The 14,779-nt window shown below is 40.8% G+C and overlaps 1 protein-coding gene across 2 annotated transcripts in view; it reads right to left on the bottom strand.

The window, feature by feature from the left end:
* gpc5c (glypican 5c) overlaps nt 1-14,779 on the bottom strand; it is a 145,462-nt gene that overhangs the window by 82,044 nt on the left and 48,639 nt on the right. Inside the window, exons 4-6 of one of the 2 annotated variants that reach the window (XM_084733231.1) lie at nt 3,198-3,361; nt 1,244-1,300; nt 513-635 (exon numbers count right to left, since the gene is read on the bottom strand). In XM_084733231.1, coding sequence (XP_084589357.1) covers nt 513-635; nt 1,244-1,300; nt 3,198-3,361 — 344 coding nt within the window. The remainder of the gene's footprint in view (nt 1-512; nt 636-1,243; nt 1,301-3,197; nt 3,362-14,779) is intronic. The other variant, XM_084733232.1, reaches the window with a different exon arrangement.

A 14,779-nucleotide genomic window follows, 5' to 3' on the forward strand; every position in this document is an offset into this window, starting at 1 on the left:
CTCATCTCTATTTGTCAAGTCTTTACTTTCCACTGTCTAAATTTTTTAGGGCTGCAACTAATGGTTGTTTTCATTACCGATTACTCTGCTGATAATATTCTCTATTAACTGATTTACTGCTTAGTCGATAACATATCTGAAATCGTCCATAATCCAGAGATACTCAATTTACTGTCATAGAGAACCAAGGAAACCAGAAAATATTTGAGAAGCTTAAATCGGAAAATTTTGACTTTTTTTCCCCTTCAATCTACTACCATCAATTTACTACCACTGACTTATTTTACTTACTTACTTTCTTACTTACTGACAAAGTGAAAGAGCTTTTTGATTCACAGACCACATATGATTATTGTTGTGGAAATTATATCATACTATCATATTTATTAAAATCAGCTGGAAGATGTTTGGGTTTGCTGCCATGAGTGGTAAGGGGGTTAACTGTGTATTTGTTGTGTTTATTGTTTATTAATCAAGAATATTTCTGTGATTAATTTGTCTGTTTTGCTTACCTCTCCACCACATCATCTCCGCTCCAGCATGTGGAATCGTCCACCACATTCTCCCCTTCGCACAGCATCTCCGGCAGCGCTGCAAAGAAAGACTTGTAGCGCTGCAGGTGCATCAAGAACTCCCTGAAGAAAAACAGATACGTGGAGAAAAGCCATAGAAGGGATTTCAACATACAGTTGAGAAACTCACTGTATAATTGTGGCCATATTTTTGTTACTGTGGTGTTTGGTGTGGTTTGTTACGGTGAACACATGTCTCAAAACTTTGGTACCACATCACCGACAACAGAGAGTATCTTCAGTCCACTCGACAATACATGCGTGTGATATGTACATGTGATGATATTGATGGTGGCAGGAAATGAGTGAATGTGACCACTTCACTGACTCAGCACATTTTTCTCAATTATGCCGTGCGGTAAAGTGCTTGCTTCACCAGATCCGCTAACACATGTCACTGATATAGACACTGTCATCTGGAGCAAAACAATGCCGTAGTATTTTGATAAGACACACACTGTTGCCACCCATAATCAGCCGGGGCAACAAGAGGTTATGTGCTGATTCAGTGTTGGGAATCACGGTTGAAATTTGTAAGGCATAAAAATGAATCAGTCACCCAAAAAACAAAGATAATCAACTGTTAAAGTGAACTAAATGTCACTAAATGTCATTGCTTAATAATGTGTGTGAGAGATTGTCAGAAATAAGGCGCTTGTGTTCATGCTTACCTAGAGAGCGTTTTCAGACTATGTTTATTGTTCTTGGAGGGTTTCAGGGGGAACGAGCTGGGAATGATGGGAGTTGGAGTCCGGGGGAGATTGTTGCAAGCAAGGAGGATGCAGGGATGTGAAAGTCGGAGGGGGGAGAAGGTGAGAGAAAGACAAAAGAAAGACAAGGATGACATGACGAGACACACGTGGGGGAGGAGGGAGAAAAGACAGTCAGTCGACCCTGGAAGAGAGTGATTATTCATGCACATGCAGAGACTGGCCACACCACATATAAACCAATAACCAAGTCTCCCCACACCACACCGACAATTAAAACAGATTCTGGCATTTTTTGTATATGTTAAGTCAGAAAACAAACACACAGACAAACATCTGGACATGTGCAAACTGTTAAAAATTCAAAAGAAAGCCAAAGAAAGTTCTGCTGAGCTTCTCGATTCATACTTTTCCCCATTAAAATGAAACATAAATGTTGCTTTACTCTATCATGTTTCATATTTTGCAGCAATAGACTGTTCTTCCTTTACTGCAGCGGGTGCTGCCATGTCTCTGAAGTGGTCAGCGCTCACATGTGCTCTGGTAGGGGTTGGCAGCAGGCGGGGAGCTGGATTGTGTTGCCATGAATGGCGGTGGCAGTGCCAGGCCAGACCTGTCAGCTAGGCTGGCATCAGTGCAGTGATTCATGGTTTGGGACAAGGTCAGGCAGGCAGGCAGCGCTGCGAGTGTGTGTTTCTGTGCGCATGTTTCTGTGTGTGTGATGCTATTTAAGCTGAGGCAGGCTGGTGTGCAGAGTTGGTGGTATGGCCGTCTGGGTAAACAGGAAATTGTTGGTCCGTCAAGATTAATCTTACCCCGTGCTCCCCCTCTGCTGGCCCATCGATGCCAGCTGCTGTGGGCATGGGATGACTGCCTCAGAGGCCAGGTGGAGGGCACGGACTTTAGTGCCACATTTACTGTGTGTGTGTGGGTGTGTGTCCAACTAACCATATGAAGAAAGAGAGAAGTGATGGCAGCTGTGAAATGATGTTGGCCAACCCCCGAGCTCTGTCCTACAGATCTGACCATTTTTTATTTAATTTAAATCATATCTAGCTGACCATATAGCAGTATAACTCAGTAAAGGGATAGTTTGGATTATTTGCAGTGGGGTTGTATGAGGTCAGTGTATTACCTACAGTGGATGTCCACCAGTTTGGAGAATCAGAGAGGAGCACCAGCATGACACTAGGCAACAAACTGCTGTGGACAGGGTTGGCAATAAAAGTTACTTTAGCCACATAAAAAGGTACACATTAAAATGTAAATGTACCCTATTTAGAATATTCTCACTGCTTTACTTTGCCATCAGACAGCTTTTTCTGATGGGAAACTGCTTGCTGTTATAGAAGTATTACTCTCTCTGCTGCCAAAATTTGTTGTTTGTGTTAATATTTTACATATAGTGTACACTTACACTGATACTAATACATCAGTGTAAGTGTATTTTTTTGTGTGTTTTTTTTTCTTTTTCTATGCAGGCCTTTTTTAAGTGGCTAAAAACATTTTGTTGCTAACCTGTCCACAGCTGTTCATTGCCTAGTTTCAGTGCTGGTGCCTGCAGTTTCTGCAGGTTGAAACAAGTTAAATTTAAGACTTTTTAAGACCACTGTGAATGTAATTTAAGACCTTTTTCACAACCATACTTTCTAAGAATTACATGGTTACATTAGAGTTTGTTGGTTCAATGTTAGTTTCATTTTGTAGTTGTTACAGTGTGATCAATAATTTTTTTTTTTCCCCAAAAACACATTTACAAGCAAGACTGAAGTTAAGTCAAACTAAACCTAACTATCATTTTAACAAGCAAAAAAAAGCTGCAGCTGAATATTTGCCAAAAATAAAAGATGTAATTTACAAAAGGCAACAGTAAACCTCACAGTTTACAGCGCATTCATTCATTGCTTTGTCTCACCTCCGCAAGTGGGCTAACTGCCCCATCCACTGCTCTGGTAGGGGTTTGGAGGGGGAGGCAGATGGAAGAGGAGAAGATGAGGTCACGGTCGAGGTTGTGACCTCTGGGCTTGTAGGCTGCATGCTTGTAGGTTCCCCAGTAGACAGGCCACACACCTTGTCCACCTGTGGGGAGGACAGAGCAAACACACACACACACACACACACACACACACACACACACACACACACACCTGTTAAGCTTGGAAAACATATAACAGCACGGGTGGAGCTGTAGGGCAACTTCCATAAACCACCAATTGGCACCTGCATGGCTGAAAGCATATAAACGCAAATAGGTTATTCAAAGTGAACACTGTTTAGAGCGATGCTGTCAATTTCAAATGGAGAATGCCTTAAACTCGGTTGAATGATTGCAGGGTGACGCGAGGTGGGAAGAGTTATGGAACAGAGATGTTCAGAGTGACAGACAACATGGGAAAACGGCGGGGCGCGAAATGAGGGACGCGATGAAAGAAAATGGTGTGATGAGTGAGTTATTGCCAGGCGGGCTGACAGTAACTGTAGAAAATTCCACTACCTCATGGAGGTGAATGCACGTGTGCACAGTTGGCAATGATGGCGAGGATCTCCGGTGGGCCATTAAAGCCAGCAGCGGAGAGGAGGAGACAGCCGGGTCATGAGAATGAGGGGGCGTGTACTTCAAACCCAGAGGTAAAATCAATGACAACTCATTGCCTTAAAAGCCTCTGGCTGGTGTTATTAAGTGGTCCTCAATTAGCCAGAGAGACACAGTGTAATGGCTCTTGCACGCTGGACTGAGCAACCCTGGTGATCAATGCATACACACTGCTTTGTCTAGAGAGATGAGTCATTCTACTGTATAAGGGCGTCCAACAGGACTGCGAAATATAAGCAACAGCACTACTTATTCATCACTGATTTAGAAAAGGGAGCTTTACAGTAAAGAAGCAGCTAGAATGATTCAGTTCAGCTCCCCTGAAGGAGGATTGTTGATGTTTTCATGCAGTAAAGCACAACTCCACTTTTCCCAGAACAGATGGATGATCATATTGCTCCTTTGACTAAGAATGCTCTTCATCACTGAATTTAATTAGGGCGTAGGTATGGGAGGTAACATTTTATTGCTACCAACGCCATTATTGATCCTGCTTATTGGTCCGATTGTTTGTTGATTCCTTTACCAATTTCTGATCAGTTTTCTGAGTGGAAAAAAGTAGGCCTACGCAGCAAAAAAGGCATTCATGTGACTGTGGATGACATAAGAGAATATTTGTACAGCACTGGTTTTCATTTAGGTTTTCTTAGTCATAGAAAAAATCTGCTGAGCCTGCCTGCATGGCGCTAGTGTTAATATTATGGGATATTGACCTTCAGTGAGGGTTGTGCTTCTTGCAGTGCCACTTGTGCATAGAGTGTCAGATACATGGCATTCCTGGAACTCCAGCCCATGTTGCAATGAAAGATGTTTCAGCATAGTACAAAAAGCTACAATAAATCAGTGGTTTTCAAACTATGGGCCGGGACCCCCTGGTGGGGCACAAAGCCACTGCAAGAGGAACAAGAATGACCAGGGAAAAAAATAATGTATAGTGCTGTACTTTGGTATTATGACAGAAGATTACTGAAAATCTTATTAGCAGCTTGTATAAAGGCCATCGTGAGCAGATGGCACAAAACAGAACCACCAACACAAAATGAATGGCTGGAAATTATAAATATAACATATGTTACGGAGCAGTTGGCTCACAGGATAAGAGCAGAACAATGCTGTGAGAAATGGGAAAACGGACGACATTTAAGGACTGAACCACAGTAACAAGACAGAAAGATCTTTTCCTGTTTTTTTTTCTAGCTTTTTGTGAGTGCATGTGACCTTTCTGTTATGGAAAAGCAATAAACAGTACATTAAAAAATTGTTGGGTGTGAATTTGTTTCGGCTTCTGAAGGAGGGAAAACAAGAAAAACATTTAAGAACCTCTGCTATAAAAAGAAGGATCAAGTATTCGTCTATAAACATGACACTAATCCTGCGGATCCTGCACTGGACATCCTTACCAGTAAAAAACCTCAAGGCAATTGCGCAAACTTTTCTCTGTCAGACACACTGCCACACAAGTGCAAGTGTTTAAGACGACCTATGTGAGGGGCCCAAAACAATGGAATGCACAAACAAATACATAAACTTAATTTGGGAAGGAACTGGCGAGCATCTGTGTTTAAATGGTTGTTTGAAGGGGTGTGTCTACACATGCTGGGAAGAGTTTGGATAAGTAAGTCTGGAAGCAGCTGAAATATGTGTTAACGGTCACAAAATGTGTCTTGCCAGCCGGCTAAAAATACCCTTTCCCTCCAGGGTGAGACAGATCCGTCATCTCATGTGCCGTATAAATAGAGTTTAAATGGAAGTTTTCGCATAACAGCAAGCTATTCTTGAGCAGTGGGGTTGTCAGTGGCTCAGGAATCCAAGAGATGCTTTCGAACAGCAGAACTAACTACCTGAACATCTTTCATCCCCCCTGCACTGTTTGCACTTCACTCCTCACTCTGGCCTTTCTCTCCCGCTTTTGCTTAACTACGTTCTGGTCTTAAATCCTGTGTTGAGGCAGACGCTGGGCACGGGGATGGTTGTTTTATTGCATTAACCTTAACTCCCTCTGGACCAATAAAACATGCTCACATGTGGTAGAGCAGCTCACAGCCACACACGCACACAGCCACACATACACATTACAATGCGGCGGTGAGAAAAGAGAAAACGGAGCAACTGTTTTGGCCACGTAGCCTATCAGCACACTGAGCCAGCTGCTGTTTGCATGTGCTGCGATGCTTCTGCAGGACAATCGCGGTTTAATTCATTTGCATACCGTCTGCACGACATGATGAGTTCAGATGTTTATGAGAAAACTTGTAAAATTTCAGACCTCTATAATGGATTGTTTAAGAAAACTAAGTTTGCCAAATTACACTTTTAGAAACAAAGGTGCTCACTAAAACCAATAACTATTCTTTGGCTTGTTCCCAGAGGAGAACCCTCTATGGTTCCTTCCTTTTCTAAAGGTGACACTTACTTTCAAGGCTCTTTTCCACTATGTAAGCTCTGGTTCTTGAACTGGTTCTGTTAAAGATTCTTGGAAGCTTCGTGCTATCTAGTGTAGAATATGGTTACCAAGGAAAACCTGCTATATTTTGACTCCACATGGGAATCCCCTTTTCAGCTTCTGAACCAGTTCCTTTTTTGTCAGAAACGCTCAGAATGGTTCAAAATTAGGCTCATGAACTGGAACGGGGCCAGCTGTTTGTGGAAAAGGGCGCTCAGAGAGCTGCACCTAGCACCCAACATAATGGGTTGTACCTAAATCCATGTGTGAAAGATTTCGCCCAGAACCCCTCTATGGTGTAACTGTTCCACCCAGAACCCTTCCATCAAAATTAACTCCGGTTCTTGAACTGGTTCCATTTAAGACTCTTGGAACTTTGGTGCTATTGAGCAAACCAGCTCACATTTCCACCAGCGTGAGCAGAACTATTGTAATTAAAGATCATCATCTAAAGAAGGAGTTACAGAATGCAAAATGACCTGTAGAAAAAATATTCTGAAACTGGTGGTCCTTCTGCTGGTATGTGAAGGAATATCAGAAATATTTTCAATTATACACAAAGGACGTGCACATCACACCCATTATCACTACTAGTTATGGGTGAAACTGTGATAGCAAGATAGTGAGCAGAAGTAAAACGAAGAGACTGAAAATAATTGCTTCAAAAACACTGTAATCATGGCTCCCAATGGGAACTTTTATGAAAAGAAGTGCAGATCAGAAGGTTCTCAAGGAAACCTGCTATTTTTTTCGTTCCAGTTGGGTATCAACTTTTTCTTTTAGCGGTTCAAAATTAGGTGCGTTACCCAGAATGGGGCTGCTTCCATGTTGGTGGAAAAGGACTATCTGAGGGTTCTATCTAGAACCTTTCAACCCTCTAAGGGTGCTAACAACAACTCACCCAAAGGGCTCTACCAAGAACCCCTTTATACTACAAAGAACACTCGATAAACATTTGACAGAAGAGTTCTTCAAGGATTTTAACAAGCTTGAAGATCTCAGAGAAGCAGACAGACTTCAACTTTCCTGAATCCAGAATTATCAACACTGGCAAGTACACAAGTGTTTGTAGCAACAAATAATGACTCAATAAAACACTGTTAATTCCAAGAAGCAGTAAAGCTATAAATGTCAAGGCTGATTCATTTCACCATGTAAACTCCCTTAAACCTGTTTATCAACTGCATGTATAAATACTTTAAGTACTTAGCTCATATGGCAGATGCGGTTGAAGTGAACCACATGCCTCTTCCTTATTCAGCTAAAAAATACATTTGTATTAAATAAATTCCAGAGATTTTAAACACATATTTCAGACAACATATAGGCCCATGACATCATGTCCAGACTGCAGTGTCTGGGAGGTCTGCAGCATTGTGTGTGTGTGTGTGTGTGTGTGTGCATGGAAGAGAGAGAGAGTGAGTGAGTGTGTGTTTGTGTGGAAGTGGTGAAGCTGGCAGGTGTGCAAAGGGCTGAGCAGAACATAGACTGTTGAGTGACAATAGTCACTGTTTTTTGTGAAGGAAATGGTGTGTTTCTAATGTCTTTCTTTAATTCTTTGTTCTTTCTTGTTCCACTCATTTTTGGGTCTAGGCTTGCAAAACACCATCCTGGTTAAATACACAGAAAATAAAATGGGGGACACCCTGAAGTCTACTTCTTAAGTCTTCCTTAATTATTCTCCTAATCTTCAGTTTATACTTAAGGAACCCCTTAAAATTAATTTATTGTTGCACAAACAAAGCTAAAAACAAATGGAATATATTCTGTTAAAAATTATCTTTTTATATCACATTAGGATGGAGAGATACATCATTAAGCCTGTTTTATGCTAGCCAGCTAGGCTATAACATCAACTTAAGTTACTGTCACAGTTTAGTTTATAACTATAGCTTAAATAATTAAATGTGTACTGAAATCAAGAACAAACAAACTCCTTGGAAGAAAATGTCATCTTTATTATCAACAACATCTGCATAGATTTGTTTCACTGTCAGCCATATAGACGAACCTTACGATGTAAGTTAACTTAAAGTTATTCTGACCAGTTTTGTTGGATTTCTTCCTGTAATTAGTGATCATTTTTTTGTCCAGAACAGGGGAGGTGTGGTGACTGGAACTGTTGGATGAAGGCAATAATAAGTATCACAAGCAACAGTGAAAGTTTTGTTCTTTAACTAAGGAAACTTTTTAAGGGATTCTGTGCAACTACTTTAAAGTAAATCTCTCAGCTAAGGAGAAATTAAGCCTTGAAGTGTTTTGTGCAACCAGTTTACAGGAAAATAAGTACTGGGCTGTAAATATCTGTTTATTGTTACTGCTGGCAGCCTTTAAACCTCCCCAAAGTTTAAGATTAAGCTTTAAATACACTTTATGAGACCAAAGGTGATAAATTTAATATTGCACACGAAAAACAACCAAAAAAGGTCAGAGCTCCAGGTTATCATTTGTCTGCAGTGGTGATAAATGGAGGATTAAGACAGGATCTAATCCTGTCATTGTGAACTTTTCAAAGAGGCGGACTGAAGTTTTAAATCCGGTACCATTTCTCACCTGCCTTTGTGTGACACTCTGCTATTCTCCGAGACAAAAATGTAAACATCTGGTGTAAAATATGAACATCAAGAGGGGGTCACTCACAGTTCTGTTTGCATTACCCCGTTATTTTTACAGCCAAACCACTGAGAAGAGGTTCAAAAATGTACCACTTTTGAAGAGGCCAAAAGAGACTGGAGAAAGGCCCGCGTTTCAAAACAAAACCGCTGACACAAATCATTCTGATGCCTAACTAAGCATTCAACAGTGTAAACAGAACACAAAGTCATCGCAGGGAAAATAAACAGTATCCTCGTCTTTATGGATCCTCTTGAGAAATGGAGACATGCTCTTATAAGCTCGACGCTATGAGCACATAATCTTGAGGGCCAATCAGACGACAGGTTGAATAATGACACGGGCTAGAACACGGCCATAAATCAATTATCTCCTGACCTGATGATGGCGTGAGAATGAAAATCCCATTTGGGGACAGCATTTGTGTGTGTACGTGTGTGCGGACACCTGTTTGTCCTTGTTATACCTTCACAATTTCAGCTATTTTGTGTATTATTGCCTGAGGACAGCGGCTGACAGAGGGGGCAGATTGGAGTGATGCATGCCGCCCACATGGGAAGACTTTAGAAAAATACAAAGCATGTATTCTATGTGCATTTGAGCACGCCAATGAAATCTGATTACTACTGCTACAGGCACGATAGATCAATGTTTTTACAACTATGTACATGTGTATTACTGTTTCGCATGTCAACAGAATACACTCAAACTAAATAATCTACTTTTACCTTAAAATGGTGTGTACCAGGTTGTGTTTAACTCCACACTGATCTCAGTATGTTGAGGTTTGTTGCAAATATCATCATGAGGCAAGTGAGTGTAAGAAGAGTGCAGCAGGAGAATCAGCTCTAAGCTGGCCAAGCCCAGGGCCATCCCTCCTCCCGGGGAGTATTGGCTTACAGATAGCAGCGGTGGTCTTGTCTTCCCAGTTTATTTATCAAGGGATTACCCCGTAAAGCCAAGGGAACTTTCTCAGCCCCCTCTCACCCCGAGCGCATTGCATTGTGGGATGAAAAGGGCCGGTTCGGTCAGTTAAGACCCCCCGCTTCCACTTTTCCATAAACGCACACACACAGTCGGGTCGCCTAATGCTACCGACTGTTTAACTCCAGGAACAGCACTATATTTGTCACTGCTGCCAAAGTGAACAACAGTTTTTTTTAATGGAGCTCAGAAATTCTTACTATTTGCAACAATGGTACACAGATCTTTCCACTACAGCAGTTGGCCATGTGTATTGAACAGTCACATACTGAGATTGTGTTTTACTAACCGTTCCTGACCCTGACTAAAACAATATCCACTTTTCAGCCAAGCCTTAGGGATTGTATTTTATCATAGCTATGTATCATAGGTCTGAGTGGAACATCAGCTCATAAAACTACAAACCGCTCCTTCTGTGTCATTAGTTGTGCTATTTGAAGGAGAAATATGTAATATATTTACTGTACTAAATCATAAAATGACCATGATATGTTATCAGGCGTTAAGGAAACATGCTAAGTTGAAATGCTGGCTTTTTTCGACAACAGCACTGCAGTCAGCATGTTCTCCTTTGAAATTTCCATTCTGGTCTGGAATGTCTGGTTTTGTTTGCCTGTTTCATGTTTGCTGGAGCTAAAATTAATGCAGAATGTTTTTGCCGAATGAGTTACTGTTCTTCGAGTTTCAAGAAATCAATTAACAATCTTTTAGAGGAAGTAGATGTTTATAAAAGTTAAAATGAGCAATATGTCAACAGAGACTGGCAGGCAGTCACTGAACTCTAGAGTGTGCATTTTCGGGGCGGTGGGCTTTTGCTTTCAGGACTTTCCATTGAGAGACAACTGACAGCTGATTGGTGGAGGATTTATCTTTACTTTAAGCTTTAATGTTGCATACTTCTTGTGCTTGTATAGGTTCCATGTCCCTGCTGCCTGCAGGCAACCATAGCTTCAAGCCTGGGTAGGAGGGGGTCAGAGGAAACAACTCACTTCTACATTAAACAGCAATTCAGCCTATTTAATGTACCACCTATCGCTAAAAATTAAATGTCAGGAAGCATTTTTGCACAGTCCCAGTGATGCACATTTGTGTCACTGCACGTGTGCATGCATATGTTCAAGCATGTACATTTTATGACTTCACTACGGCAAGAAGCTCAAAACTGCGTACTGTCTCTGTTTTCATTCATATCCCTGAGAATGTCTCTTGAGCCTGCTGCTGACATCCATTATCCAAACCACAGTCACTGTCATCTCCAACCATGAAATATTCACTAACCAGTAAAAATTAGGGAAATAAAATTACGTTCCCGTAAGTGACAGTAAAACATACTGCTCTCAAGGACCGGAATCAAAAGCAGCAACAGTCCTCTCTTGGGTATTTGGGTTCTGATACATGATGTTATGAAATTGAGTCACAGAAGAGACATCACAGAAAAATGTTGGACCACCTTTGGAGTGGAAATTGCATTTACTGTGTTTCAATGAGACTTATGCACAGTAACCAACTACCAGACTGAAAAAAGCAAGTGAATGAGGGTGAATTAGCTTTATTTGGTATTTACTTAATTGCGGTTGCAAACTAAAGAAGAAAAAATGCAATCAGTAGCCAAGTAGGGGAATGAGTAGCGGGAACGCAAAGAGCACGCCAGGCCACTGACTTGTTCACCGACTGGTGGGCACTGTATTTCACCACACAGGAAGATCCTTGTTACTTTGGCAGTGCGGTTGTTTATGATATTTTCTCCAAAGAAAACCCAAGGCATCAATTTTATTTCAAATGAGTGGAGTTTTTGCCGTTGAGCATCAAGATAATTGTGTTTAAACAAGTAACAATTTCCATCCCTAATTGCAACACGTATGAAAATAGAAAGGGAGGCCCTGCCACTTGTCCACGTTTCCATTTTTACTCACACAGACTGCACTTTTCATCATGTTAAAGTAAGAAAAATCATCAACAACATTAGAACTTTCAGGTGCAATGTCTCATAATGCAAGCAGTCTTTTTAGGTGCATCTGTTTTTATCCAATCCAAATGGCCAGAAAAATGATATGATTACACGACTTGTTGAAGATCAACACTGGATTCTATGTGTAACAGTTTGTTGTCACAATATATCGCCATCCAAGAATAACCATATATACATGTATAGCAAGGATCCAGCCAAATAGAGTAATGTTTCCCCTTTATTTACAGCATTAAGGTGACTACTTGAATTTCGCAGGACTAGCAGTGTTGTGGTGGAGGCCTTGAGGTTAAGGAAGCAAGCTTGAGAGGCTGGAAAGTTGCCAGTTCAAACCCAGGACCATCTGGGAAAAACTGGGTGGGTTAGGGGAATAAGAAAGTCTCTCTCCTCGCTCAACAACACTGTTGGGCTGTGTTTTACGTCTAACCACACAAAGAGACAGATGTAGGCTTTAAGGTGTTGAGTTTAATCAGACCGCTATGGCCTCAAACGGCGGTCAACCAAGGACTAGGACAGTATGCTTTCATTTTCCATCAGTAGAATAGACTGTAAGGTAACTGTACAGTGTACTCCAAAAAATAGCATGTCTGGGTTTCCAAGGATGATGAAAAGTGGCTCTGGGTGGAGCAGGCAGAGATTCTATCAAACGTAGATTACGTACAATGAGAGGGTTTCACTATAAATAATGAAGATTGCCGTATGTAGAGCCAGTTGACAGATGAGTTCCTTATGTATACAGCAGCTACACATCTCAGGATAAAATATTGTCATCTGCTTTATGATGCATTTCATCTATGATGAATGGGAAGTGAAGTATCTGGTCTCAAGTGACAAACAGAGAGCAGCATTTGTGTGACTAAAAGATGGTATAAAAAGAGATGAGTGACCAGGCCGACGAAAAAGGTGTCAAGGACTCTTCTTTTCATGCAGTCAGTAAGTTAAGGGCAGTGTTTCAGCTGATAAACGCCTTCATCAGTCCCAGAACTTCTCTCTAGGGGAGATAAGTCCTAGCTCTTATTAACCTTAAATGAAGAATAAAGTCTTTCTCTTCCGGCCTCACATTAAATTTTCATTGAACTGCTCATTGCTAACTCACTTGTGATTAAGGAGGTACTGCGCACTTAAGCTAGGCATACAGTGTTTGATATGAGCCCCGCTTCTGGCCCGTTTTTTGAGCTGCATGACTCGTTTAAGAGCCGGCCCAAATCTCAGCTTTTCGGGTCGCTCTTTGCAGTGCAGTGTGCAGGTGGAACACATTTTCCTAGCCACCTGCGAGAAAAGAAAATCAAGGCAGCACAATTCTGCCTTGTTAGCGTTAATGCTAACAGACGATTTACTGAAACAACTTTTCAAAAATCATTACGTGTATGCCCAGCATAAAACATATTTTTTGAGCTGTTAACTAAATTATATGACTGTACTGTGATAAAACACGTCAATGCTGGTGTTAATATTTACATTTTTTTTAACCAAATGTATAAAAATCTGCATTTCATGGACTGAAGATGACTCAACAAGCCATCTACTGATATAAATGAAATTTGCAAAGGCCTGTGCTGAGAGTCAAACATTTGGGAGTTTACATTAAAAAAAAAAGAATGTTAACACCTTCTAATGAGAATTCAACCTCCGTATGATCAGTCATGTTTGAATAAAAGACCTACATACTTGTTGATACGACTTCTATTTGTCATCTGATAATGTTAAAGGTGCAACATACAATATTCACCCTCACTAGATGTCAGCAAACAACTATTTTGATGTAAAGATACAGCAGAGAAGGAAGTCTCACTCCCTCTGTGTGTGTGTTGTTATCCAAGCCTCTTTGTTTATTCGAGAAAGCTGCATTTGCAATTTTTGATCAGCCCTATCTAATTAATAAATGACATTCAGACCACCTACTAGCAACAAATTTGGTGATTTATACTAACCGACAACACAAGGGGATCTTTCTCTCCTCTTCCACCGTATGTATACAGTAAGTGTGAGTGAGCTTCTCTCACTCTCTCTCTCCAGATCTCTAAGAATCTAAGGAGCTGGTAAATACATACACAGTTTGTATGAACTTGTAAATATCTAAATAATTTGTTTGAACTCCTCTCTCATTCTCCATCTACAGATCTCAGAATTACAATGTTCCTATATCATGTAAATATTTAAACAGTTTGTTTAATCTTCTCCCTCCATTTGTAGATTTTTTTTTACTGAAAATATCGAGAGCACGTAGTGAGTTCATGACTGTTTTGCTTAAAGATTTCTCAAGCTACCTTTGGTGTGGGTGATCTCTCCCTTGCTGCAACAAACATAACCACTAAGCTTTATAGTTTTAGGCAAATGAATTCACAATGGCATCATCAACATGCAAATTAGTGCAGGGCGTCATCTGGCGACTTTTGGTTTTAGCTACTTTCATTGGAAAAGAGTTGGAAACACTGACACTTGAGAGCTAAGTTTTGTTGGCAGCATGCATTCAGACGCTGTTTTTTTCCCCCCAGCTTTAGCGCATAAACAACGTACGCTTTGGTCTGAGATTCTGGTGGTCTGCTGCAGCCTCCGGTGGCAGTGAATGTCTGTTAAGCTGACACTGTAAAATACTGAACTAATGTCATCCTTTATGCTTTCCACGTATGTGAAGGAACACTTCAGACCTTTTGGGCAGGAAAGATTAAAGCTGGTGACTAAAAGAGCAGACGGTAATTAAAGAAAAACTGCCTCAAAGATAGATGTGTGTTTCATGTGCACTATAAAAAGCAATTTCATGATCAATTAATCAATTGCTGAATACAAACGAAAGCAAACATCAGCAATTTATGAGTCTGGATTTGTCCTAAACATTATGTATTCTGGAGATAATTATGTGCTGCAGCTATAAGCCAAAAGCTAAAATTGTCATCAGCC

Source organism: Lutjanus erythropterus, chromosome 12 (assembly GCF_056507025.1).
Source record: "Lutjanus erythropterus isolate fLutEry1 chromosome 12, fLutEry1.hap2, whole genome shotgun sequence".
Taxonomy (NCBI): domain Eukaryota; kingdom Metazoa; phylum Chordata; class Actinopteri; order Lutjaniformes; family Lutjanidae; genus Lutjanus; species Lutjanus erythropterus.